Below are 25,965 nucleotides of genomic sequence, written 5' to 3'. Positions count from 1 at the left end.
TTGTTCATACGTTCCCGCCGTGTGACCAATGTTTCAAGCGTTTTCAACCGAGTTTCTCTCGTTCACTTTTTCCCCTGTTAACGCAGTGCCCAACTATTCTCATTTGAGATTAAATGAAGTCTATCGTGGCCATGTTACAACGAATTGGAAACAACTGGCGAAAGGCTTAGACATTACCCTGAAAATACATTACTCGTTAGCTAAGTATTTAAATACACGCGTCGCAAACGTCTTTCAGCAATCTACGTTACCCCTGGCAGAAAACGTTGAAGATTCACGTTGACAAATTCCTCGGTTGCTTTAGATCACCGTTCGAACTTGCTTGTTCCGCATTTTCCGAACGGACAAGGGCATTCGCCGTTATCGGATCGAACAGAAAGTTCTTATAAATTGATGATACTTTATCAAGGAATCTTTTCGTTCTCCCTCAAGTATCTCTTGTTTCCATATATTCGAGAGATTAGGAAATTAAGGAACACATAGTTCAGGTTGAGAAACAAATGATCTTTTCTAAACGAACGATTGTTCCTTAAGTTTACCATCAAAACTTTCCGTTCCACCCAATGCCTTAATAGTTCGTGCACGTAAAATTAAAAGCGCACTCGATATTTTCTCCTGACATTATTGGAAACACTCCATGATCCATCCGTATGGATGTTTCGATGAAACATTTCTCTCCCTTTCTCGCCAGGGGCGATACGATATCGTGATGCTTATAAACAGACTGTACAATGTACAATTTACGTCGCCAGGACTCAAAAGTGAAAAGTATCCTAAAGAACGCTAGCTAGAGTCGCGCTACGCTTTCAAAGGGTTGTTATCAAAGTATTTAGTATGTAGACGCGAACAATGCGATCGCACGCCACATCTCTCCGCCATGGTCTCTCGCGTTTGAAACATTGAAAATCGGTCTAACGATAAGCTGCATAAACGATCTGGCCATTGATTGTTTTGGCTACGAATTGCAGGAATTTCGATGACGCCGAGAACAACATCCGTTCTACGAACGATGCACCGCGAAAAGAACAAGCCGCGCGCAATTAGGAGAAAACTTCACGCGTGCTTACGAGCACTTTGCAAAACCTCGTTAAACATTGTACCTAAAAGAGGCAGATAAACGAGATACAGATAATTAAATAGATAGAGGTAGAGAGAGAGAGAGAGAGAGAGAGAGAGAGAGAGAGAGAGAGAGACGGAATGGGGAGAGAATAGTTCGAGCATGGATTAATCATCGTTAATCACCTAAAACACTAAAGCTTGAAAAAGTCAAGCGTTGAACGATTCACAGCATCTGTTTAATTCTGTTTTTCTTGTTTTCCATTTTTCGTCTTTCTTTTCGTTTTTTTATCCATTAAATCAGTCGCCCGTCGTCGCTCTCAGTTGAACCGATCTCCCTTCTAATATACATGTGTACAAACGCGTGGATCGTTTACTTACGGATTTCATCTACGTCTATATCGTTATTCACGCGATACTCGTGTGGTTGTATGCCGCTAACTTTTATTTTTAAAGTAATATCAACTCTACGATCACATATGCGTTTACGGGGTGCGCTTTTTGCGAGTTTATTGTGCGTCATTTGAAATTGTGAGTCTCTGTCCTCGTCGGTGTGTCCATCCTCCGACTGGCCAACCGGTTGACCCCTCGAATGCCCTCTTATCGAGTCGCCTGTTATTCTTTCTTCTCGTTCTCGTATATTCACGCATCATGCATTCATGCACACATACACACACACGCGCGTGCGCGCACACACATATACACACTAAGTAAATGCGCACAAATTGGCGCGTTCAGATTTCACAGGTGTCGCTGAGAATATTAGCACTCGCGATACCTAAAGGCAGGTTTCTAGCGGAGCTGCGACGGCGGGTGGGAGAGTGTCAGTTCACGAGGCATGAATCATTGATCGATTAACCCCTTACCTTACTATTTCTTTCTCAATTGTGATCCATCCAATTACGTTGTCATCGGCAAGTTATCGAGAAGCAAGAAAAATGTCTCGGCATGTTCTATGTTCACGTTTGTTCCAATGTGTAATGGTAACAGGGGAATATTTCATTTGCATTTCCAAGAACCGAGTGATATTTACGTACGTTAAATTCTGCTTGAACTCTTCACGAGTTCGACGCGATATCGTAAGACGAGTAGTTAACAGTTAAGTGAACGTAACTCGATACATCGGTTCAACGTAAACGAGTTCGTTTGAAACAAAATTAAGTACATACTTAAAATACTCGAGTACACAACTCGATTCATTAAGAATAAAAATCATTTCCTCGCTTGGTTATCGTTGCAGCTCCGCTGTAAACGTACCCTTGCCTTTTTAAACATACTTATTTAACACTGGAACCACCAGTCGAAACGACCCGTTTCAGATTTTCCGTTCTACGTTTATTAAAAAAGTACAGATACCGTTCTAAGTAATTATCGAGTCAATCGATCTGCCAACAGCTACTCTGAAGTATGAGTCGATCGATCCTCGACAAACATGCTCTTGCAGTTTCTACGCGAACGTTAAAAGAAGTCGACCTGGCTGCTAGATAGTCCCAGCGTTAACACTTTACCAAAGCAAACCGTTGAAGGAAACCCGTTCCCGTTTGATTCACGACGCGGAACCGGACGCGGGGGAACAAGAGACGAGCGTGTCAACGAGAAACGAAAGAAAGTATACAAGAATTTCACAGCCTCGCGTTCCTCTTCGAACTGCCCGCTGCTCGCCGTTCGTTTAAACGGATCGACTCGCCGTGTTCTCGCTATGTCAATCCATTCTCGAACCATGCATATACTGCTAGGAGATCACTTGATAGATAGTCCAAGGAATTCAGCTGATCGATCACTTTCCATTTCTTTTTACCTAGTTTCATATTCATTCATCTGCTAATTCCTGATACTTCCAATCGCTAATTTACTATTTTCCAATATGGTTACAGGTAACCAATGGAAACTAATAAACAATTTTTGAATATTCATAGAATTCTTAAAAATTAAATTTGTTCATTTCATTCGGACATTTTTTATGAGTAACCTAAAAGTGAATACTTCATAAAGCTGCGAGAAAGACACCTCTCGCTACTGTGCCGTTCCGCTAAGCGTCAAGTCATCTCCCAGTTGTACACGCCGAGCCGCCGTCGACGCGTCGAGTTTATTCGTCGGTGCAACGGACCTCGCGTGAACTAGCACGTTTTAAAACCGTCCGTTGGAAATTGTCGCGGAGCCGAGAGACGGATAGATATACAGGGAGAGGCTTAAGTGAACGTGGGATTTGCGTTTTGCATAGCGAACCCTCGACCCGGCTTGGTATCCCACGACGATTCTCCATCGACGGACACGCGGCCTAAAAAATGGTGAAAGGCACAAAGTAAAAGATAAACGGTCAACGTATGCTCAGGCACATATCGAGTCGAAGAGTTTTCGTTATTCCTGACTTCTCCTCGCGACCTAGCGACTGCCGGCACGCTATCGGATTCGGCACCGACGAAAATGCTTATCCGCGCGTTAATAACGTACTATACATGTACGAAGCAGTTTCGTTTACCTTGATCACCTTTTTTCTTTCTGTTAATACGTTCACTTACTCTTCCAGAACAATGGCAAATCTTATTTTAACGCATTCGTTGCCATCCTTTAAATATGTGATTCCATTTGTATTTTCAATTCATGTTAAAATACAACGAAGACACTCGTGTTGGCTAAACGCATCCCTAATCACGGGAATATTCATGACTGGCAGCTAATGGGTTGAACAATATTCGCAATCGATTCCTCCAGGGAAATTCTAGCAAATTGAACGGCGCGGTAACGTGGCGGGTTGCCGATGGACAACGCGTTAGAAAAGCTACCATTGAAAGATCAGCTGGCGACCGATGGATCATCATATCCGTTCTTGCCGAATGGCGATCGAGGTAAACGAAAACACCTTCTCTTTTCGTATGTCGATGTATACGTGTGCGTGTGATGTAGTTCTTTTACAGGCCCCCACACATTGTGGCGCGTGTCGTCGAAATATGCATCGACGCCAAGTTTCGTGAAACCTGGATCGCTTCGGTTCGCCTCCGTGCGTATCGAAATGTCTTCTCTTCCGACCCCGGTGTCAGTTTGAACAACAGGATCTACGATGATTGCAGAAGAGAAAAAGAAATTAAAAACTAAAAGGAAACAGCCTAGGCTTCTGATTCCTGATCCACACACATTGAAACGTGTATCATGAGACCTAGGTACCGACGCATGCACCTGCGACACACATCATAACGCGTAGAGGCCTCGAGTCTATCCGCGTGTACGAGCGTGTGAACGTGTCAATGTGCGTGTGCATTGTCGGATGATACCGCGTGCGTTGTGTCAATTGATATACATACGTAGTATCGTACGCTGAAAACACCCGCAACTCCGTCCGGCGTATCAAAAAGGGCTAATGTACTTGGTACATCGATAGAGAGTTTCTGTAACTCAGAGTTACCGAATGCGTAAAATTGATGATCATAGCTCTGGCTCGCAGGATCGACGGATCGACGATATTGACTTCGGGGCAGTAGACAGGGGCGGGGGTCGAACGTATCCGGTCGAGACGGGCATCGTTCGTCTCGCGAAAAGGAATTTCCCTAGCCTTTGTGTACCGGTCTCGCTGTGAAACGGTCGGTCTGGTTTTGGTGCGTGGTTCAGCGACCGCGATCCGCAACGTGTCAACACGTCGATCGAGATGCATACCGTTTGTCCTTAACGTAAAATGTTTGCCCGTGAACAGGAACTCTGTCTAGCCGGAACGCTTCAAGGGCGCAGTAACGAGTGCCAGCGTTGAACCTGCGTCGGCTGGCTTGCGGCACGCATGTCATTCCAATGCTGCAACTCCTCCGGGCCGGAGCTATTCAGTCCTAGACTCAGCCAACCGATCATCTCCCTTCCTTTCCTCCCCATGCTTCCCCTTCGTCGATTGTACACCGACAAGAAGAGCGTCACGTCACCGAGTTGGAACAGAGCGACCTGCGAGCAGACAGTGTTTCACGTTCGTACAGCGCGCGCGCTCGTAATCGATTGCATCCTCCTCCTTTGACAAGCAAAGGCTGGAGTGTGAAATGTATTTTTAGAAGCGTGGCAAGGTCGGCTCGGTCACCGAATATAATAAGATCACGGAAAGACGTTACGTTACCTGGAATACAAACGTTTCCTTGTAAAGAGGATTCGGCTGGGCACGTTTCAGGCCCGTTTTCGAACGTTGGATCTCATGATCGTTACTGTCTACGAGGGCCAGCTTCACGTACGTGTCCGGTGGTTTCGTATCGTTGCCACCACCGCCCCGGAAATGCGACCCTTTGATTATCTCCACCGATAAACGTCCCGTTGTCCCGTTATACGACAAGCATATCAGAATCTCCGCCACGCTGCCGCCTTTCATGCTGCTACCGTAAGGCGGTACGGTGGGTGAGGCGTACGACTGAACCGACTGCTGAGATCCCGTCGAGTCGCTACGAGTCAAACTACCAGTTGTCCCCCAGTCCTGCACCTTCGCGAATTGGCTACCGTTAGCTGGTATTAGGATCAACACGGGTACACGTGATTCTCACCGAGGAAGAAGGCGGCGGTTGAAGCGTTAACCAAAGAGTCGTCTCGAGCTGAAGATTGATCTGATCAAAGGAAACCCTGGCTTCGCCGAGGAGTCTCTCGCGACGCATTCTGCCGCCCCAGAAGTAGACTCGCAGTCGTACACCCATCGCGTTTACATCCTCCGGATTCACTCGAGGAAGCAAGAAACTTTCCATGTACTGAGGGGATGTGCCTTGTCGTACGCGGGTCTTGCGTCGTTGCTTCTTCGACGGTAGTAACACCAGCCGCACTTGACTGCCACCGATACCTTCCGGATAATTCCGACCTTGGAGCACGTGTACCTGAACGAGGAATATAACTAATATAACAACAAGCGTGTAACAATCTATAACAATCGCTCGATCTCAAGGAACACGAACCGTCATCTCGCGCATCGGCGCGTCGTACAGGAACGCAACCTCGAGGCTGCCAACCTCCTCGACGACCGTGCCCATCGTCGTGATGACGTCGTTAGTCGTCGGACCATTTTGCTCGACCTCCACCTCTTGTTCCCTGGCGTCGAGCAGGATACTGGAGGCTCCCACGTCCACTACGCACTGCGCGAAAATCAATTCCCCGTTAGGAGTCACGCGACGCAACGTGAAATGCGTTAACATATCGCGGTTTAATCCCTTGCTTTACAATGTCGTGTTAGACTCGTGACAAATATTTCAAATGAAACATTATTTTCGTTGTTAACAATTTGTACGGTTTAGAGTAATTCTAGACATGGGAAGAGCATGAAATTTCTTTCTTACTAGTGCATTATTTATGATAAACAGTTCTAACAAGTGTAACTGGGAAATTAGATCGTAGGACAAGGGGTTAACGCTAGAACTGGCGAGTAGTTACAACGAATTATTTATAATTTCTTGGAAAAATCTTTGATTGTAAGTTCCTTTGCAATTTCTTGCAGAAGCATCATTCGTAATTTTAACGGTTGTTCAATAAAAATTTTGAAATGGGTCGCTTCGATCCGACTGTCTGGTGGTTCTAGTATTCATTTCTGTTCGGTTCACCTGTTGTTGATCGGTGGGGGTGTGTTCTTCCGTGCAGCTGCTGGAGGTGGTGCCAGCGTCTAAGATGTACACAAGTGAAACGTTAGGGGTATGATATCGTTTCAGGGTCGTGCGATGGAAGTGCAATCGCTCACCAACAATAGTAGGACCATCTTCGGCTTGAATAGTCAGAGTATCCGGCGGCGGAAGGGGTCTCGGATTCAATCGGCGAAGAGCATCTTCCTCCGAGTCGGAGCTAGTCTCTGGATCCGAATAGGAAAACGCCTTTCCTGGTGTATTTCGTGGAACAAGAGGAAGTAAATTTGTTAGAATCGCGGGTAGAGGAAAGCACTGTGCTCGCAAGAATTTTAAACAGCTTTTATCTCGGTAACCAGACTTATGGCCGCTCATCGGAGCCTCTCAGGCTTCTTTGCCTAGACGTCCACGTGCTGGGTGTAATTTGCTCTCGCAATCTCCAGGGTTTCAACCCTGCTGCGCTCCTCAATTGATCTATACATGTGAAATATTATTTAAAAAAAAAAATAAGAATACTTAAACTAGTTAACATGTTTTCTTATAATATTCTCAAACTCAAATGACCTGGGAGAAAATGGGGACGCGATCAACGCGAAGAACGCACAGGCTACATAAACTGGTAACAAGTTCTCTTACAGTATTATGAAATTCAAATGACCTTGGGGAAAATGGGGACGTGATCGACTCGAAGAGGGTTGAACGAATGAAATGGTGCTAGAAAAATGGGAAAGTGATTGGGTCAAAGTAGACCCGAAGGACGCAGCAGGGTTACAGAGAGACGCGAGCCTTCTCGACTCAGCTGACCGTGGTCCATTGTTACGTCGATTGGTTGGAAATGTGGAAGAGTTACCTATATTTTTAGTGATCTGAGATGTGGAACTGTTGTTTGACTCGCATAGGGGCACGCATACGCCGCCGAAGAGGGTGGTCGTGGACGGCGGTGTGAAACACCACTTACGGGACAGGTATAGAAATAAAGCCAAGAGCAGGACCACGAAGCCAGCAACGGCACCCAGAAATGCAGTCGCTTCCACAGGTACTGGAACATAAATCGCGACAACTCTTCATTCCAGCTGGAATAAAATGGCGAACGAAAATCATACTTTAGGCTGTAAACGTAAAACTTCTCCACCTATTAACTCCTTGCCTTATAATATCGTGTCAGACTCGTCGTGAAGATTCCAAATACAGTTTAACACATACAAATGTTACTCGATTCTTTTGGATTCTAATTAACACGTTGAATGCCGTGGGGGTCACCGGTGACCAAATCGAATTACTATAATTCACTCAATGAAACGATGCTTATTTGAAAACATTTTCGTATTAGTAACGATGCAACCTAAAGCAGTGACGTTTGGCAAGATAACCGTGCAACAATGACAACGCAGTTCAATCAAACACTTTGATATTATATTTTTTTCCGTTTCGTGTATTTCCCTGCGTGAGATCGCTCGGCATTCAACGTATTAAATATTATTCGTGTTATATTAATCATTATACCTTAGAGCAAGTATGGGCATAGAATTTACCTACAATATTTCTCTTTCTCCGATAAATATTCAATGATAAAGTGGTTCTATCTATCACAGTTGAGAAAGAAATCATAGGGCAAGGGGTTAAACGGAGTAAAAACATTGTGGAAAAACATGGCGCGTGGTGAGCGGAAGTAGAAGCAACGAGCTTTAACGCTAGAACTACCGATTTTCTAATTCTCCTATAGAAACTCCAATATTGTGTCTGGTGAGATTTTAAATCGATTTCATTACTCGTTACCCTAAGAAGCATCTGTTCCTTTTCAATAGCTGCAAAAGAAGAATCTACAACAGGAATGGGTCATTTCGACGATTCTTCTTCTGCAGCTATTAAAAAGGAACAGATGCTTCGCAGGGAAACGCGTAATGAAATTGATTTAAAAATACGCGAACAAAATTCTAAATCGATTGAAATCTCTGCAGACAGAATATTGGAGTTTCTATCGTAAAATTAGAAAATCGTATTGAATTACTCGGTAGTACTAGTGTTAACCCCTTGCCGTACAATGACGAATGAGACTCGCGACGAAGATTTCTAGATTAACTTAACAACAATCAATGTTCTTCATTACCCGCGGACCAAAACAGACAATTATTCTGCTATTATCAATGTATTATCTTCAAATGAAATTTCCACTGAAATGACAACAGAAAATTTCGTTGCATTTCTCCCAAATCGTCGATAGTAAAATATTACACTTCACAGTAATCCGAAGTCCGACAATTTTTCCCATCGCGGTTCAACCGTTTGACTGCTGTGGAGCGCTATAGCGCTCTTCTTGCGGAGCCGCTTCTGTTTATCAGTATCAATTATAATTTCCTTACTATGTTTCTCAAGAAATAAATCAAAGTAAATTTATTCGAATAAATGTTATTTTTCGATATTTCTTTGTAATAACACAATATTCGTGATCTCATTAGGTAACTACTCTTATTAATTTTTTTTCATACACACCCAATCATCTCCGCATTTTTGGTAAACGTCCACAAAAGTTGTTTAGCATCCAAACAGTTAACACGTTAAGTGCCCAGCCCAACTTGCTTGTCGTTCCGTTCAGGCCCGGCGCGGCCGTCACCACTGACGGACGAGCCGAAATATCGGCTCGAGGACCGGAGTTTTCTCAATGTTATAATAACAATTCCCGAATATTAGATTCAAAGGTGGCAAAGAATTTAACACAAAAAGTTAGCACCTTCTGCAATGAATGTAAAAGCAAACCACACCCCTGTTTACTCTGTTTTAATAAACTACATTAACTTTTTTTAAATATTATATTCTTTTTCTTTTTCAAGCCTTGAGTGAACAAAAACCGACGTCGCCTAAGCAAAATATTTAGTCTCACGTCAGTGCGTAAGGACCGACACGCGCGGTCGTGTAATATGAACCTAAAGTTCGCATGGACCGGCCGCGCCTGAACGAAAAGTCTAACGCCGGCCCCTAGGGACCGGCGTGGCGTTTAACGTGTATAACGATCCTCCGATTTCGCGAAGGACGTGCCATGGAAGTCTAACGACTGTCAGGTGTTCATCGTCATTATTATTATTACCGTAAATCCTTTATCGGGTACAGGGAAAGGCGTTCACCCGTGCCGATGAGATGCCGACCGGCGGTTGTACGCGCCGTTTGGCATATATCGAACGCGTTCAAACACCGGCGACACGTTACGCCGCCGTAACGACCTGGAATAATTAATCGCCGCTCCAATTGCCTCGCGGACCGCCACCGCGGACGCCACCGTCGCCGCCGTCGACGCAATATTGCGCAGTGAACGGCCAGTTTCAAGGCTCGCGATGCCGAACAATTATTCCGTTTCGGTTTCCGTTCGATCGGCCGATCCTCGTGTCCAAAGCGACGATTGATCTTGATCGCCCTCGACGGAAGAGCCGCGGCATTATTCGGGGCGTCACGTCCAAATAGAGGGTGGCCTCAACGTTTTGCGCATTGCGGACACGGCCGCGTTCACGCTCGATCCCCGCGAGAACACGGTTCACGGGATTGGTCTCGAACGGTTGATCCACGCGTGTACCTGGGACACGAGAACGAGCGTGCCTCGCTGTCCTGATCGAATCGATCGACCTAACCCAGGCTCGAGAGACTTCTAGGCATGTACCCTAAGCAGCAAACTTGCGAACGCACGGTTGTACTTAACGAAACAATGACAGGGAGTCTAAGAATAATTTGTACGGTTAGCTTTCGTCGAAGAATGGCCCCTTCGTGCATGTAACCCTCCGAGTTTTTCCACTAGAATAGAATCATGAAGGGAAACGTTTCGACAATTCATAGAATTCGTTGATACACATAAACACGCACGATCGCGCAGGAATGTACAGAGCGTTGGTCAGACTTTTTAGGGAACTATGAAAGGTTTGAATTGTTTTACCATTCGTCTACCTCCACGTTACTCGCACCGTGAAAATCGCGTTTAGCACAAGTGGCACTGCGGCATTAATTTACCAAATGGATTAATGCATTGTCGTGTCCTGAGCGGGGGATCGATCAAGCACACCCGATCTTGCGAGCTATGCCACATCGGGGTGATTCAGAAATTGAACGCGGTGTATAGTGGACTTACCCGCCAGAAAATGGTCTGATCCAGCCAAAATCATGCTCGTCCTTGTGTTGCATTAAAGCCTTCCTTTTACGTGGTTATGTCGATCGGACGCGGTGAGTCCTCCACGGCGAATAATGGACTCATTATCCGCTCGATGCGGGCCTTGTTTCCGACACGAGGCTCTCGTGGCCGTTCGAGATCCTCGTGAAGCGTGGTTACACGAGCTGACCGAATAATAATACGTGGGCGGGGGATTGTACACACAGCACTCTGTTGCTCGTCGGAACTTCTGCGCCTGCAATACCCCGACCAGCTGTACGCGTGCGCCACGCGATCGTTCGGTTGCTCCAATCAGGGTGATCCTCCGGGGTTCTCATTCAGCGGTGAATGTACGAATGTTTTTTTCTTTTCTTTTTCTTTTTTTTTTTCTTTAATTAACTTGGAGCAAATCGCTGACAATGAGCTATAGAACTGATTTATTTAGGGTATCGGCATCCGAAAGATCAAAGGGGATGAAATTAAATAATATAATGATCGTAGCGTTAATCGTGGGACATATGTATTGAAATTGTTATTTTAACAAAGGAACCGAAGCATGAGTATTGAAAAACGATGGTTTGCACCATTGATAATCAATATTTTATTTACGCATCTTTATTTGTGTAAATGAAAAAAAAAGGTTGAAGTGTTTATTGTTTATACATATTGTTCAATTTTCTTTATTATATGTGTATATTTATGCGTGAAAACATATACAGTAATTGGAGGTACAGTTTAACGTTGATCGAAATAGGATCGATATTTTCATGCTACGACGTCGTAGTTGTTAACTATTAATTCTCAATGAAAATAACTTCAGCTGCTCTATATAGACATACAATCTGCCATATTGTTCGAGTGTTCTTGACAAACGATGTCTCTTATTTTTGACATAGTGAAAACGTTAATAAAAATGATCAGATCAACTTCATGTACTCTTACACTATGAAATTTGAAAATGTTTAAATTGATAAGGGTAAGCTGCACGTGTTATTTTTGAATGATTAACATAACCTCGAATTGAAATTAATTCGTTTAAAAATTAGAACAATTAGTGAATTAGATTAAAGATCTGTCGAAACATTATTCAACAAATGTGTACAGAAAGAAAGTTTTACTCCTTACGAATTATTTTAATTTTAGTGATCCAAGCAAGGACGATTTCTATTTCAAAGGATTTCAAATTTTAGGTGAAATATATGATACTATTGCATTAGAATTCATCTGTTTCATGTTGTAGGTACTACCCTATTTTGTACGATCTTGTTATTTGTAATATTTTAATATATGTAATTTTACATTAAATAACAATTTTGATATTATATTGAAGATTAATATTTGTTATTAATTCTTTTTTTTCAATATTGTTCCAAAAACAGGAAAGAAAATAGTTATGAGCTACTTTACTATATTGCGTTTCAAGAAAACTACAACTTTAAATAAATATTTATTAGAAAAATGTTTGAAACAATATTTAACATATCATGGAAGTGTATATTCCACTGGAATTAATAATCATCATAAAAATTACGTTTCTAAGAATGAACGTATTCGAAAATCGCAAATATTTCAAAACATTAAACATACTAAACGAAAAGTAGAGGAAATTATAGAAAGGGAAAATATTTGGACAGTACCAAACTTACTTTGTATGGGTAGAATTATAACATCACCTTATTTAAGTTACTTAATTTTGTCACAGGATTATCAGGTAAAATGTAACAATGGAATATCTTATGACGTGTTGTATTAATATTGTGATTTTTTATTACAGGTAGCATTGTGGCTTTTAATAATTGCAGGATTAAGTGATTTGGCAGATGGATGGATTGCACGTACATGGACATCTCAAGCTTCAAAACTTGGTAGTTTTTTGGATCCAGTTGCAGATAAATTACTTGTTGGTACATTGTTCTTCTCATTGGCATCGGTAGGATTGGTTCCTGTTCCTTTAACATGTCTGGTAATTTCGAGGGATGTTGCCTTGGTTTCTGCTGCTTCATACATAAGATATCGTTCTTTACCTCCACCAGTATGTATTCTGTTAAATAATATCAAGCAAGAAATTTGCCTGTTTATTTATTAAACCATTTCAGAAAACCCTGACAAGATATTTTGACCCTACACATGCAACTGTACAGTTGGCTCCAACATATATAAGTAAAATTAATACTGTTATTCAATTGTTTTTTGTTGCTGGAACTTTGGCTGCTCCTATATTTCACTTTGTAAATCATCCAATGTTAGGATGCCTGTGTTATATCACAGCATTAACAACATTAGCAGGTGGTCTAAGCTATTTAAAATCAAAAAATACATATAAATTATTAAGTAAAAAAACTTGAAGAAAACCATCTTGTTAAATGTATCATATATATTCTACTATTAATCATAAGAAATAAAATGTTACCATGTTTTATAGATTTATTATTTCTCTTTATAATACAGTCCTTTTATATATCTATTTAATTTAAAATACAAATTATGTTTAAGCATTTGCTGACATATCTTCAGGCTCGTAAGCACACGTTTCAAAAATACTTGCATCATTACATACACCGATATAATCAATTTCTAATTTAAAGGGTCCATTTTTATTATCACCAAGTGTAATTCCAATACGTTCAATTGTATATAAATTTAAAGATTGTTGTTTAGGTTGTGCTACTCCATTTACTGCATACACAAATTTTGAAAATGGTATTTTAATATCCTGCCAATAAGGACCGCCTGATGTATACATAACATAGTGATGAGCATCACTCTTATTTGGTTGGTTAAAATATGTATCATGTAATAAATTTATCATATAACATCTGCCATCACCTCTCAGTCTTAAAACTAAACAATTGTAATATTCAAAATCATAGTAATCTCGTACTTGAAAAGCTTTCCTTTTTGGTACAGTAGTTATATTACAAAAGCCAGAACTGGTAATTGCACCATCTTTAATTATACGAGTACTTAAATGACCATGAAATAGTCCAGTACCGGTAGACGAAAAATCTAATCTAAAAGGAAAACAAAATACATATATTTTGATATTAAATAATTCTTCAAAGGTAAAATTACTTGTACTTACTTATTGGATACTTACTTAGCAGTTGAATAACCAGAATGATCACGATCACAATTTAAAACCCACTGGTCCCGACACTTTGCTGTTCCATCAAACTTCAAAATAATATCAACTACATCTGGCGGTACAATATTCTTATTAACTGACATACTTTCACGCATATCTTTTAAAAACATTAAACTTTCTGCTTTTATATTGTTATATCCTTCTTGAAATTTCTGCAAGACATTTAAGTCTTTTAAACAACGACTACTGTTATGAAATCCTCGATTATTAAGAATCCTCAAATGCGATTGTAATATACGAAACATGATTTATAAGGGAGTTAAACACGAAGATATCATAAAAAGTACAAATTTGTTGGTTATGATATAAATTACATATTTTTCATTACGTAAACCAGGTATTTATCGTAATGTATAATTTAATAAAGTTTAATAAAGTTTAATAAAGTTCAATATAGTTTATATTTTTAGAATTATACTTAAATACATAGTTTCAGGCGTGTAATACGAATACATAATACACTGAGGGTTTATCGGTTCCACTGCATACTAGTTATAAAATGTTTAGATAATATTTAATGGCATCTGAAATATTTTGAAAAATGGAATAAAGTCATACAAAGTACAATTAAAATATTTTCTGAGTATGTATAAGTACCCGTAAAATTACTTGAAATTCATATTCCATAGGAAAATTGATATATTTAATAGCAGCCTAAAAACTTTTGTAGTGCTATCTATAACAAAACATTTAAACTACTGGTCAATTGGATGCATTTACTATTTATTATCTATTTTAAAAAATTATTATTAGTTAAAAAGGTCATAGATGACAATTACTATTGTTAAACATTTAATTCAAGCATATCATATAAGAAATATAACATCACTAATCAAAACATATTATATTCCATTGAGTATCAGGATATAAGAGAGATTCTACTTCTATAGTTGCAGAGTGCCACAATGGGCCACAGTAAACTCTTAACACGCATTCATGATAAGATGTTTTATTTGTAGTTCATGGTTGTTACAAAAATGATAAAATCACATTTTCATTCCACATGAAAATGGTATTGCTAAGATGCGGCAGTAAGTTGTTAAAAAGTAGAAACTTAATTTTTTTACAACAGAGAAATCACATTAGAAATGGAAACGTACATGGGGCGACTCAATCGAACGAATTTGAAGAACAAACAGCTGAAATACAATTATCCGATGGGTAAGGATATCACGTGCTTTTTAACCTAAATCTTACCGGTGTAAACTAATCGTATAAAGACAGTTATTCCTTGTACTATTTTTAGTTCGATTCATTTTGTATATGTTTGTAGGAAAAAGATTAGGTTTTCAACTGGAAAGTTTGCCCGATTCGCAGGTGGATGTGTTACTGCAAAATTTGGCGATACATCAGTTATGTCTATTGCGGTTAGACAAAATGAACCAGTTCATAGTGATATGATTCCTCTAACAGTGGATTATCGACAGAAAGCAGCTGCAGTTGGCCGTATACCATCAAATTATTTTCGTAGAGATCTACGTCAAACAGAGCATGAAATTCTTACAAGCAGATTAATAGATAGATCAATACGTCCTTTGTTTCCTAAAGATTATCGTTATGAAACACAAATAACATGTAATTTATTGGCTGTTGATGGATTTAACGATCCAGAAGTGTTAGCCATCAATGCAGCATCAGCAGTTCTAAGTATCTCAGATATTCCATGGAATGGTCCAATAGGAGCTGTGAGAATTGGACTCATCGATAATCAGTTTGTAGTTCATCCTTCTAGACGTGATCTTCAACATAGTATTTTGAATCTTGTAGTGGCATGTACATCTAAAAATTTAGTTGTTATGATTGAAGGATCTGCCAATGATATTTTAGAGCAAGATCTCCGTAAAGCTATACGTTTAGCTGCCAAGGAATGTCAGCTAATCATAAGTTCTATAATAGAGTTGCAAAAATGTGTAAGGAGAAGTAAGATTCAGATCCCTGAGAATGTAGAAACCAATTGTATGATAGAGCCTGTAAGAGAATTTGCAGAAAAAGAAATAGAAAATATTTTTACATGTTATAGCCATGATAAAATTACACGAGACAATGCTCTTGATAATCTGAGAAAGGAAACGTTATATAACGTGGCAAAAGACAACCCAGAAGTTACTTCAGCTGTTATGGAAGCTTTCCAAGAGCTTGTTAAAGACACCTTCAGATCTTTAATATTTCAAACAAATAAAAGGTTGACTATTATTAGTAAAAAGTGCAATGGTGTTTTAATTATAATTATTATTAGTCCAGAGTGTAATTTAATAATTTCAGATGCGATGGTCGTAAATTGAGACAATTGAGATCTATATCTTGTCAAGTGAACTTACTCGAGCCACTTCATGGTTCTGCATTTTTTCAAAGGGGACAGACGCAAGTTTTGTGCACAGTAACTCTTGATTCTATAGAAAATGCTCTTAAAATGGATAGCATATCAATGCTAGCTAGGTATTCTACACACTAATTTTTTAAAATTTATGCTGTGTAAATGTATGTATAACGTTTTTTAAATTTACAGTGGACTAAAAGATAAGAATTTTTTTTTACATTATGAATTTCCACCATATGCAACTAATGAGATTGGTAAACTTACCAGAGTAAATCGCAGAGAAATAGGTCACGGAGCATTAGCAGAAAAAGGATTAAGACCAGTTATACCAAAAGATTATCCTTTTGCTATAAGACTCACAAGTGAGGTATTAGAATCAAATGGTAAGTGGTTTACATGTAAAAGAAAGAAAGAAAAACAAGATGTTTAATATTTTACGATATTACATATAGGTTCTTCTTCAATGGCTTCTGTGTGTGGTGGCAGTATGGCATTAATGGATGCAGGCATACCGATATCATCTCAAGTTGCTGGCGTAGCCATTGGACTAATATGCAAATTCTCAAAGGACGGTCAAATAGAGGATTACAAGATATTATTAGACATACTAGTAATTATATTTATATCGACATATAAATATAATATTCGATGAAGAAAGAATTGATGTTTGACCTTTTGGATTGCAGGGTATAGAGGACTATTTAGGAGATATAGATTTTAAATTGACCGGTACGAAGAAAGGATTTACCGCTTTACAGCTCGACGTTAAAGTACCTGGTATTCCTGTGAAAGCGATAATGGAGTGTATACAATGTGCAACTGAAGGAAAAAGTAAAATTATTCAAATTATGAACTCTGTAATTTCGTCTCCACGAGAGAAGAATAAACAAAATATGCCAGTATTCGAAACTATCGAGGTGCCGATCCATCAAAGGGCGAAGTTTATTGGAGTAGGAGGATTGAACTTGAAGAAAATTTTAACGGAAACCGGTGTGCATGTATGTTTATATCCAAGAAACTTAAATTCGGACAAATCTATTCGCTATCAATGTTGATTTGCCTGCACTAACAATGTTATTATTCACCTCCACAGATAGATGCAAAAGAACAGAATATATTTTCTTTATTCGCGCCTAATCAAGATGCTATGAACGAAGCGAAGAACATTATACAAGAAGCTTTAACAACGCAAGCCGAGCCGACGTTAATTTTCGGTGACATTTATACTGGCAAAATAATCGAAATCCGTGATTCCGGGGTTATGATTACGTTACATCCTCAGATGCAACCAATATTATTATCTAATTCGCAGTTAGACCGGCGTAAGGTACATCATCCCAGCGCACTCGGCTTCGAAGTTGGACAAGAGATACAAGTGAAATATTTCGGACGAGATCCGGTTAACGGACAAGTTAGGTTATCGCGTAAAGTGTTACAAGAACCAGTTTCCAACACGCAGAATTTCTTTCCGAAGTTAGACGATAACAATTAATATCAAACGCCTTAAATTTTCAATTTCGTAAACGGATTAATCTCTACTCCGACAAGACAATTTCCATTTTAAGACTGAGCATTAAATACGTGTGAATGTGGACATCGTTAAGTGTTTAGTTTATAGAATTTCTTAGAGTTTTCTGTTGAATATTCTGTATCGTTTTAACAGTACAATGTAAATAATATTTTATACAGACCACTAAAATGGTTGGAACATTATTACACTTAATTGCATGTTTCTTGAAATGTTTCACTATTTGCCGGGCCCGTATAAAATGATACGTCGTTCAGTCACGTGAATTTGAGGAGTTACGAACGAAGAATGGGCACAATGATTATTCAGGATCATACTTCAGCCGATATCATCAAAATGTCAACAAGGGTAAAACTTCAACGATAATGGCTTTGAGGTTTATCTATCAAAAGCTTTTCAAACGAACATCCACCTTTGTTCTCGGCGCAGTCGTTTCCTCGATCTTCTTCGAGAGAGCTTACGATCACGCATGCGAAAGTATCTTCGAATGGATAAACGAAGGAGTACGTCACCCATTTACGTATTATTACCGATGAAAATTGTCACGAATATATTACGTCATAATTCCGAATTTTACAATGTACAATTGCAAAAGTGAATAATTTACGATTATTTTTAACACGAGTTTCTATAGTTGAATTATTGTAAAATAAAATTAAATACGGAATTGGATATCTTCGTCGATCAGCGTTGTTATAATTAAATGAAATTAACGCGAAAAAGGAACGCGTCGATCGTCGATAGAAGCATCGTTCAAATTCACGAATCTCTTGTACGTTGTTTCTTTCTCTACAGAGACTTTGGATGCACATAAAAGATCGGTACGAAGATCGGTCGCAGCAGTTGCGCTACGACAGGCGTCGGTTAACCCAAGAAGCGTCATCCAATAAAACAATGGAATCCAACGAGGCTAAGATGGACAACTCGCGGGTGGAATTAAGCGAAAGCAAAACGCAGGATTGAATGGAATTATCGTGAGCCAGGATGCTGCTGACTCGGTTTTCGGTTCGGGTGTCGGTTTTCATGGTCTGCTCTTTTTGCAACGCGAGCCTTTAGCGACAAAGAACACAACGCGTTAGAGTCGAAGTTCAATAATAATCGCATCATGCGCATTACATTACATTAAACCTCATCTTAAATCTTACGGTGAATATGAATTACAATAATACAATTAAATAAATCAATTAAAGCTTAAACCTAATTTCAAACGAAACGTCGGTTCTCGGGTTCTTCTTTGAAAATTGCACACTTTGATGCCATCCAAACTCTCTACGAGTTGGTTTGTCCAATCCTTTGCACTCCAAGTCCTTCTTTTACTTACGGGCTGAACACTCTGAGACATTCTTCATTTTAAGCGTACGACGACGGTTAAACTTCCGTTTTGCTGAAAAACGAGGTGTTTATGTTATTACGAATCAGTTTAATAAAAACAATTCTGAGGCTGATATAGGCACTTCATGTTTGGCTGATCGATCAACCGAAACATCTGAATATTTCAACTCTGCTTGTTGACATGTCGTTTCGACTGTTTGTCAACGTGCCTTTTCGAAGTTTAACGGTTACGTGCATCTACGATTATACTATTTTGTTAAGTACAATAAAATCAGATCATATAATAATAATAGTAATAATAATGATAGTAATAATAATAATAATATTCGTAAAAATTTGTAGCATTGCATTAATATTGTCTCATTGATATCTACCACCACTGAACAATGATTACATTAGCCCAGCCATCGAGCTTCATGGCTTGATGAAGAGACTTGTCTCTCAGTGGTGGCGATGATGACTGTATTATATAATCTTGGATATGCGATTGGGTACTAATCGCGAGTATATACTCCGTATTGTAACGTCTTGGTGCTCTCGCGCATTTACTTCGACTCTTGTTTGCTGAACTTTTCAATAGCGATACCTGACTTCACTGTTATCAGGCTGATATATAAGGCATGAGTTAGTTTGGACATGACATAAACGCTTCACATCGCCAAGGCATATCCTTCCCTCGTGTGCTCTTGTGAGACAAAGTTTTCTGCAATCCGCCGTCACTGACGACAGTTAACTGTTGAAATATCTTGTTAACCAGGTACTAATCTGCGACCAAGACACCAGGTATCGTAACAAATTTATTTATTTTTTTGTCCGATCATATTTTTTGTTGCCGTGCAACGCAGAATTTTAAGTCACATTGTAGAACGTTTCGCGGGGGAGATATCGCAATTAATCGGAGAAACTCGTAGTTTCTAACAAAACCAACAATAGCCGTTTACTAACGTCCGAAAGGAAATAACGAAAGACTACAACTAAACAAATCGGCACTAAACTCTCGCTTAAAACTCTCACGCTAAACTTATCTGTCGTCGAAGATCCACGCAGTTTTGCCTTGCACCACGAATCGCTCTTTCTTTCTTATCACGCGCATCCCTTTTTACTCGCACTCTGACCCTTGCACCCATAGCCGAAACTCACTGCGTTTTCTCGCCCGATTTTCACGGCCCTAGTCGCTCGGTTCTTTTCTACAACGCGGTCACTCGGATTTCTAAACATATCTATTCTAAATAATATTTTGAAACCGGGCATTTGATCGATCAACTACGTTTAGTGTTAAGTAGTTTCGAAAATAAAAATGGGCTCTGAAGGCTTCATGACTATCAAACATTTAGAAAGTACGTTCGAATTCCACTCCTAGTTAAAATTATTTAACTGTTTGCTTGTATCGTGGTTTCAGATTTCGGTAGCCATGAAACTGTCGGTCGCTGCCACAGCAATACTGAACCTCCTATCGTGCGTGTTAGGCACACTGACGGAACTAAACAGTTATGAGTACCCAGAAAACTCGGAGGACTGCAGAAACTTTACTACAGCAACTATGCAGCTGAATAGCGATATAATAGAATATATCACTATCCCAACTATAGAATGTTTGACTATCAAAAACAGTGGAATTAGTGTAATCCGTACAGGAGCCTTTAGTTTTATACCAAACTTAAAGTATTTGGATCTCAGTAATAATAAAATTCCTTCTCGTGATTTGATGTCCTTCGGAAGCCTTCCGACACTTAGAACGTTGATAATTAACAATCAAGTTTCGTATTCTTATGACTTATTAACGATAACGAATCCATATCCGGAGCTTCGATATTTAAGCTTGAGAAACAGTAATATCAGAACAGTAATCTGTTCACAGAGAAATGCTTTACCGAAACTAACGCACCTCGATATATCACAAAACAAGATTTCCGATATAAATCTGAATCCCTGTGGATTCAAAAGTTTGACGCACCTGAACTTAAGCCACAATGACATATATTCCTTGGGTATACAATCTCTAAACAATTTATCGTGGTTATCTTTAAACAAAAATAGACTTAGCTATATATATTTTGATTTTCATGGAATGCAGAGTTTAATGTATCTTTCAATAAGGCAAAATGAAATACGGCAAATATCCACCGACGCGTTTGCAGATCTCGTGAATCTTCGTTACTTGGACATGTCCTCGAATCAACTACAAACGTTGTTTAGTACGACGATGGGGAATTTGACGTCGCTGGAGGTTCTTCTGTTAGATTCCAATTTGCTGGACGACTTACCCTCAATGTTGCCCAGGAACCTAACAACGCTCTCGGCGAAGGATAACAAATTGAATGTTCTGACAATGTCTGTGTTCCGCGATCTGCCGAACCTGAGGACGCTGGACTTGGGCTGGAACAACATTTCGTACCTGTCCGAGGGCACGTTCCAGAATCAGAAGCTGTTAGAGGAACTGAATTTGAATGACAATCAGCTGACTCATCTGCCACACGATTTCTACCAAAATTTTGAACAGCTTCGCCGCTTGGACTTGTCGAGGAATCACATTACGCGCCTGGAGAACGTATTACTGCCGAATATGCTCAGTGTGCAGCACTTGTACATAATTGATAACCCTATCGGTTTAGTGACTTCCAATACACTCAAAGGAATTCCTGACAACCTGACGATTCATTTGATCAACGAGAAGTATGATAAAGGTACCGCGCTGATTGACACCACTGATTGACACAGAGAGCTGTATTTGATAATAGAAACTATATTTTATCCTAGAATATTCGAATCTACATAAAGCCCCGTAGTTTAAAGGTCAAAGTGTATATTAGGTTGGAAGATATATTCAACGTTGAAATGTCTGATACTGAACGGAAAATAAAGGTTCATTGACATTTTGCAGAGAAACTATTATGTTATGGTTATTTCTACTCCTTCCCCCGGTCTTCCTGCGATTTCGGAATTGTCACTGCATCGAGTGCTTCGAGGTTCCTCTTGAGTTTCCCAAAGACGAGTAATATCGGTAACAATGATTAACTACTTGATATAAAAATTCTTAAGAACATTTACTTTTCAAGTCATTGCGGATATCTATTGATTTTAAGGTACCGACAATTGCGAAATAAGAAATCTACAACCCGTCACTTTGCCGAGTGTTCCAGTGTTAAATTCAGTTATATAACGTTCTCACGTTACGGAGATAGACATCGACCTTAAACCGCGGAATCGTCCTATTGCCATCCAATATATCCAATTGCTGATAATGATACGACTCCCCGATCGTTCCGTTATCATTTCGCCGTTATCAGAAGTACGTACATACATAAGGAGGTGCTACATTCGAGACCGAAGAAAGCAGCTGTAGCCGTAGGTAGGACACGCCTAGGAATCCGTTCTATATACTTCTGTAAGTACACGCATTAAGAGAAACAAATAAGAAATCGTTTCGCGACGGCGACAGAAAAATCGATAGCCGCCGATAAATGTCCCGCGAAAGTTCACGAACAATCGCGAGGAAGCTTCCACGTTCAATTCGCTCCGTGAACTCTTCAGGAACTGTTGATCGTCACTTTCACCCGTTCCCTGTAACCGAAGATAGCTACCAGAGACACCGGATCGTCAGCGAATCGTGACAAACCGGGCAACATTCCCCGAGGAAACCGATTTTCCACCGTAGCTCTTTTTGCGGAACCGTTTAGCGAAAGTTCATTCTGTCCTGACGCGCGTAAAACGAATCGATTCGAGATGTGCACAGTGCTACTGTCATCGCGTTCAAAATATCCCACTCGGCGGCTCGCAAATGAAGAGATCATTACGGAAACAGGAAACTATACAAACTTGACCATTTTACCACTAAAATCCGCAGTCTACTGATCAGAACGCAACTCTACCGAATAGAAAACCCCGCTGAACCGCGCATTCGTCCGATTCGTCCATACCGCCTAAAGTGAAGGGTTGAACCAGTTCGATCGCTAGTCTTTCAGAGTTCGTCACGGCCTGCAAGCCATGAACCTCCTGATCGCCGCGTTGGCGTTGCTGGCGGCAGCACCAGCCTTGGCATCAGCTAGGGCGATCGAGTTCATGCTGGAATACGAAGACGACTACTATTCCGACTGCGAGAATTATACGCTAACGCTACAACTATCCAGCAGCCAGTTGGAGAAAGGGTTCATCTCTTCAGCAACGGTGAGATGCTTGCTGGTGCAAGGCGGCCTCGTCGACTACGTGGCCGACGGCGCGTTCGAGCAGATGCTCAGCCTCAAGCACCTAGACCTCCGTGGAAACAGGATCACTCCAGGCAACTTGTTCTCCTATGGGAATTTGACGTCAGTTAGAACCTTGCTGCTGAGCAACCAGACCGTCGGGTATTACGGTAGAGCGGCTTACGTGAAGAGCCTGTATCCGCAGCTCAGGCACCTGGACCTGAGCAACACCGGCTTGGACGGGGTGAGCAGCGCGTACACCGAGCCCTTCCCACAGCTCAGACATTTGGACCTGTCTATCAACAAGATCGTCTACCCGGACTTCACCAGCCTGCTGCCGCAATCCTTGACCCATCTCCTGCTGAACGGAAATAGCATCTCACGGTTCTCTGCGAAGAAGCTGACCAACCTCACCTTCCTGCAGTTAGATAACAATAATATCGCAGCTCTAGGCAACGGTTACTACTCGCTTGAATTGGCCAACATGTTCAGCTTAAGGTACCTCTCCGTTGCGAACAATCGCATCTCCACCATTCACCGGGACACGTTCAACGACACCGTGCACCTCCGTCATTTGGACCTCTCCTACAACGCTCTGTCGCGCCTGGAACCAGCCACCATAGTCAGCCTGCAGCAGCTGGAGATCCTCATTCTGGACGGCAACTCGTTCGAAGACATCCCCGCCACGGATATAATGAACCTTACCACCCTGTCGATGAATTGCAACAAAATAACACGTTTGACGGTCAATCCGCTACTGAACCTGCCGTACCTGAGGACGCTATATCTAGGCGGCAACCGGATCTCCAACGTGAACGCGTTCTCGTTCCGCTTCCAGACCAACCTGCAGGTGCTGTACTTGAACGATAACCATTTGAGCTCCCTGCCAAATGACTGGGCCACCCAACTGAAGAACCTGAAGCGACTGGACCTGTCCGGCAACCGATTCATGTTGCTGGATTTCGCGGTGCAGTCCATGCCGTCCACGCTGACGCATGTTTACTTCGAGAGGAATCCTCTGCAGTACGTTAATACCGCTGCCATGCGGTCCACTCCGGGGAACTTCACCATTTATATGCAACCGGAAGCGGGCAGAGTTGCACGGTGCAAGATGTTCGATGGTAAAGTCCTTGGTAGGTGAAATGCGGTTGTATCTCGATGATTAATGACCGGTATCACTAATCTCTCCAGTCTATGGTTGTCTGTTCCTCGGTTTTCCTTTTATTTTATGGTGTCTTCGTCTTTACTTTTAAGTGTTTCGTTCTTATGTTTTCGTTCCCTTTATGAGCTTCTCGAATGTGAGTTATTCGAAATATTTCTTTCGTCGAATGTTATCCAGCACTGGATGGGGACGACGAGGAGGGACTGGAGCGACTAGACGCCACGGGGTTGCTCTCACCGGGCAAGACGATGGGAAGTGAATCCTCGCCGGTTGCAGGCAGCGTCGAGCAATAATCAATGAATATCTAGTGCAAACTGATCAATCGATTGAACGGAACAAATTGTTCGCGTGGATCGCGATGGAATTCAGTTGCGACTGTTAACCGCAGTTAATCCGAAACAATTGAATCGTCAATTGTGATTTTAAGCCTGAAAACGTTTCATAGTCTTTCCGACGGAACAGTCGAGAGACGTGTTGTATCGAATGCTGACGGGAGATGATAAAGTTATGTAATTAAAAAAATTGTTTAAATTCGAGAAACATCATTATGATCTTACAATGATTACACTGCGTTGCATAATACAAATTAGATAATAAATGCGTAAAATAAATGTCAGATGTTTGTTTCTTGCCGTTCTGTTGGTGTTGCAGCCCACGGATGCGTTGCACTTGTTGCACCCTAGGGTTGGCTCGGCCCTGGGGATTATCATAATTATCATTACTTTAAATTCTGATAGTATCAAACAACGTATCGAAACTTCGTACATAGATCACTGATATATTCTTGGCTATATTTGTCGAGAGCTACTTATCTTCGATGTGTATTTTAACACTCGACCTACCGTGCCAGTCGAAATGACTGGTTCCGATTTGTTTGTTTCGCAATTGTTGATATCTTAAGAGCATCGAATATTCGAAATGATCTTGGAATTAAGTAGCTTCACTTGAATACTATAATGAATGCCCGGAGAAACTGGAAATAATTTATTGCCACAATTTTCATTCGGATTACATATTAATCATATTAAATGCTCGGTTGTTCTAGAGTTGGAGTGCACGTTTATCGCACATAAACGACCTTTAACTCGGTTTTCGATGACCACGCACGAATGATTGTTATTGAACAGCGGATTCTGCGTTTATTAGAAACGCGAGTGCGCGGAATGCATTTTATCTTTAACTTTATTATTTCCTCTTCGTATCTTTCCGTTGCAAACGATGCTTTTGCTTTATCGCATCGTTTTCAACAATTTTTATTTCAGGTACAGATACTCCGTTTATACGTTGGAACAGATAGCGAATTATATTAACGTCACGAATACGAGTGCGCAGAATATAAGGTTGCAGAACGTAATCAATGAATTTCCAACTTATTGCGATTCCGAAGAAAAGAAATTAGTTCCTACTTTATCCTCGTTTCTTCTTAAATCTAATAAATTACTACGTCGCTACTATTATTATCTCTATAAGAACAATGATAACAAATACATTATCGTATATATTATATAATTAGAATATTATTATCATTATTGTTACTACTGTAATTATTATTATAATTATTGT

The 25,965-nt window shown here is 40.6% G+C and overlaps 5 protein-coding genes across 19 annotated transcripts; 3 read left to right on the top strand and 2 right to left on the bottom strand.

Annotated features, from left to right (window-relative positions):
* Window positions 1-57: 57 nt before the first annotated feature.
* On the bottom strand, window positions 58-11,068 carry Syt14 (Synaptotagmin 14). 8 transcript variants are annotated; one of them, XR_012999106.1, is made up of 9 exons: window positions 10,720-11,068; window positions 7,462-7,650; window positions 6,731-6,865; window positions 6,597-6,655; window positions 5,958-6,134; window positions 5,559-5,879; window positions 5,144-5,497; window positions 4,705-4,977; window positions 58-3,334 (listed from the first exon to the last, which is right to left on the bottom strand). XR_012999106.1 is itself a non-coding variant. In XM_076369816.1 (8 exons), exons 1-8 carry the CDS (start codon window positions 10,751-10,753, stop codon window positions 4,765-4,767), a joined length of 1,476 nt encoding a protein of 491 aa, XP_076225931.1. In that variant the 5' UTR covers window positions 10,754-11,068; the 3' UTR covers window positions 58-4,764. The 8 variants fall into 8 exon arrangements, 3 of the variants coding, with proteins under 3 accessions (XP_076225931.1, XP_076225930.1, XP_076225932.1); XR_012999107.1 differs by having other exon boundaries at window positions 58-1,100; XR_012999104.1 differs by having other exon boundaries at window positions 58-4,109; window positions 4,356-4,977; window positions 10,720-11,067.
* Window positions 11,069-11,166: 98 nt separating this feature from the next.
* CLS (cardiolipin synthase) lies at window positions 11,167-13,160 on the top strand. 4 transcript variants are annotated; one of them, XM_031977827.2, is made up of 5 exons: window positions 11,167-11,713; window positions 11,928-11,977; window positions 12,117-12,448; window positions 12,512-12,769; window positions 12,834-13,160. In XM_031977827.2, the coding sequence occupies exons 3-5, from the start codon at window positions 12,131-12,133 to the stop codon at window positions 13,080-13,082; spliced, it is 825 nt and encodes a 274-aa protein (XP_031833687.1). In that variant the 5' UTR covers window positions 11,167-11,713; window positions 11,928-11,977; window positions 12,117-12,130; the 3' UTR covers window positions 13,083-13,160. The 4 variants fall into 4 exon arrangements, with proteins under 4 accessions (XP_031833687.1, XP_031833686.1, XP_031833685.1 ...); XM_031977826.2 differs by having other exon boundaries at window positions 11,168-11,713; window positions 11,928-11,973; XM_031977825.2 differs by having other exon boundaries at window positions 11,169-11,713; window positions 11,881-11,977.
* CIA30 (complex I intermediate-associated protein 30) lies at window positions 13,144-14,680 on the bottom strand. 5 transcript variants are annotated; one of them, XM_076369821.1, is made up of 4 exons: window positions 14,662-14,680; window positions 14,480-14,558; window positions 13,835-14,406; window positions 13,144-13,748 (listed from the first exon to the last, which is right to left on the bottom strand). In XM_076369821.1, exons 3-4 carry the CDS (start codon window positions 14,125-14,127, stop codon window positions 13,226-13,228), a joined length of 816 nt encoding a protein of 271 aa, XP_076225936.1. In that variant the 5' UTR covers window positions 14,128-14,406; window positions 14,480-14,558; window positions 14,662-14,680; the 3' UTR covers window positions 13,144-13,225. The 5 variants fall into 5 exon arrangements, with proteins under 5 accessions (XP_076225936.1, XP_031833690.2, XP_031833691.2 ...); XM_031977830.2 differs by lacking the exon at window positions 14,662-14,680 and having other exon boundaries at window positions 13,835-14,034; window positions 14,480-14,654; XM_031977831.2 differs by lacking the exon at window positions 14,662-14,680 and having other exon boundaries at window positions 13,835-14,034; window positions 14,492-14,654.
* A 71-nt stretch (window positions 14,681-14,751) lies between these two features.
* Window positions 14,752-18,095, top strand: PNPase (polyribonucleotide nucleotidyltransferase 1). The gene is made up of 7 exons (XM_031977815.2): window positions 14,752-15,043; window positions 15,156-16,064; window positions 16,145-16,318; window positions 16,389-16,582; window positions 16,652-16,809; window positions 16,886-17,197; window positions 17,293-18,095. Exons 1-7 carry the CDS (start codon window positions 14,886-14,888, stop codon window positions 17,689-17,691), a joined length of 2,304 nt encoding a protein of 767 aa, XP_031833675.2. The 5' UTR covers window positions 14,752-14,885; the 3' UTR covers window positions 17,692-18,095.
* A 1,381-nt stretch (window positions 18,096-19,476) lies between these two features.
* LOC116427349 (uncharacterized) lies at window positions 19,477-25,898 on the top strand. The gene is made up of 4 exons (XM_031977585.2): window positions 19,477-19,842; window positions 20,459-21,769; window positions 23,014-24,373; window positions 24,580-25,898. Exons 2-4 carry the CDS (start codon window positions 20,471-20,473, stop codon window positions 24,693-24,695), a joined length of 2,775 nt encoding a protein of 924 aa, XP_031833445.2. The 5' UTR covers window positions 19,477-19,842; window positions 20,459-20,470; the 3' UTR covers window positions 24,696-25,898.
* The last annotated feature ends 67 nt before the right edge of the window (window positions 25,899-25,965 follow it).

The sequence above is a fragment of the Nomia melanderi genome, chromosome 8, assembly GCF_051020985.1.
Source record: "Nomia melanderi isolate GNS246 chromosome 8, iyNomMela1, whole genome shotgun sequence".
Taxonomy (NCBI): Eukaryota; Metazoa; Arthropoda; class Insecta; order Hymenoptera; family Halictidae; genus Nomia; species Nomia melanderi.
This window is presented reverse-complemented; position numbering and strand designations above follow the sequence as displayed.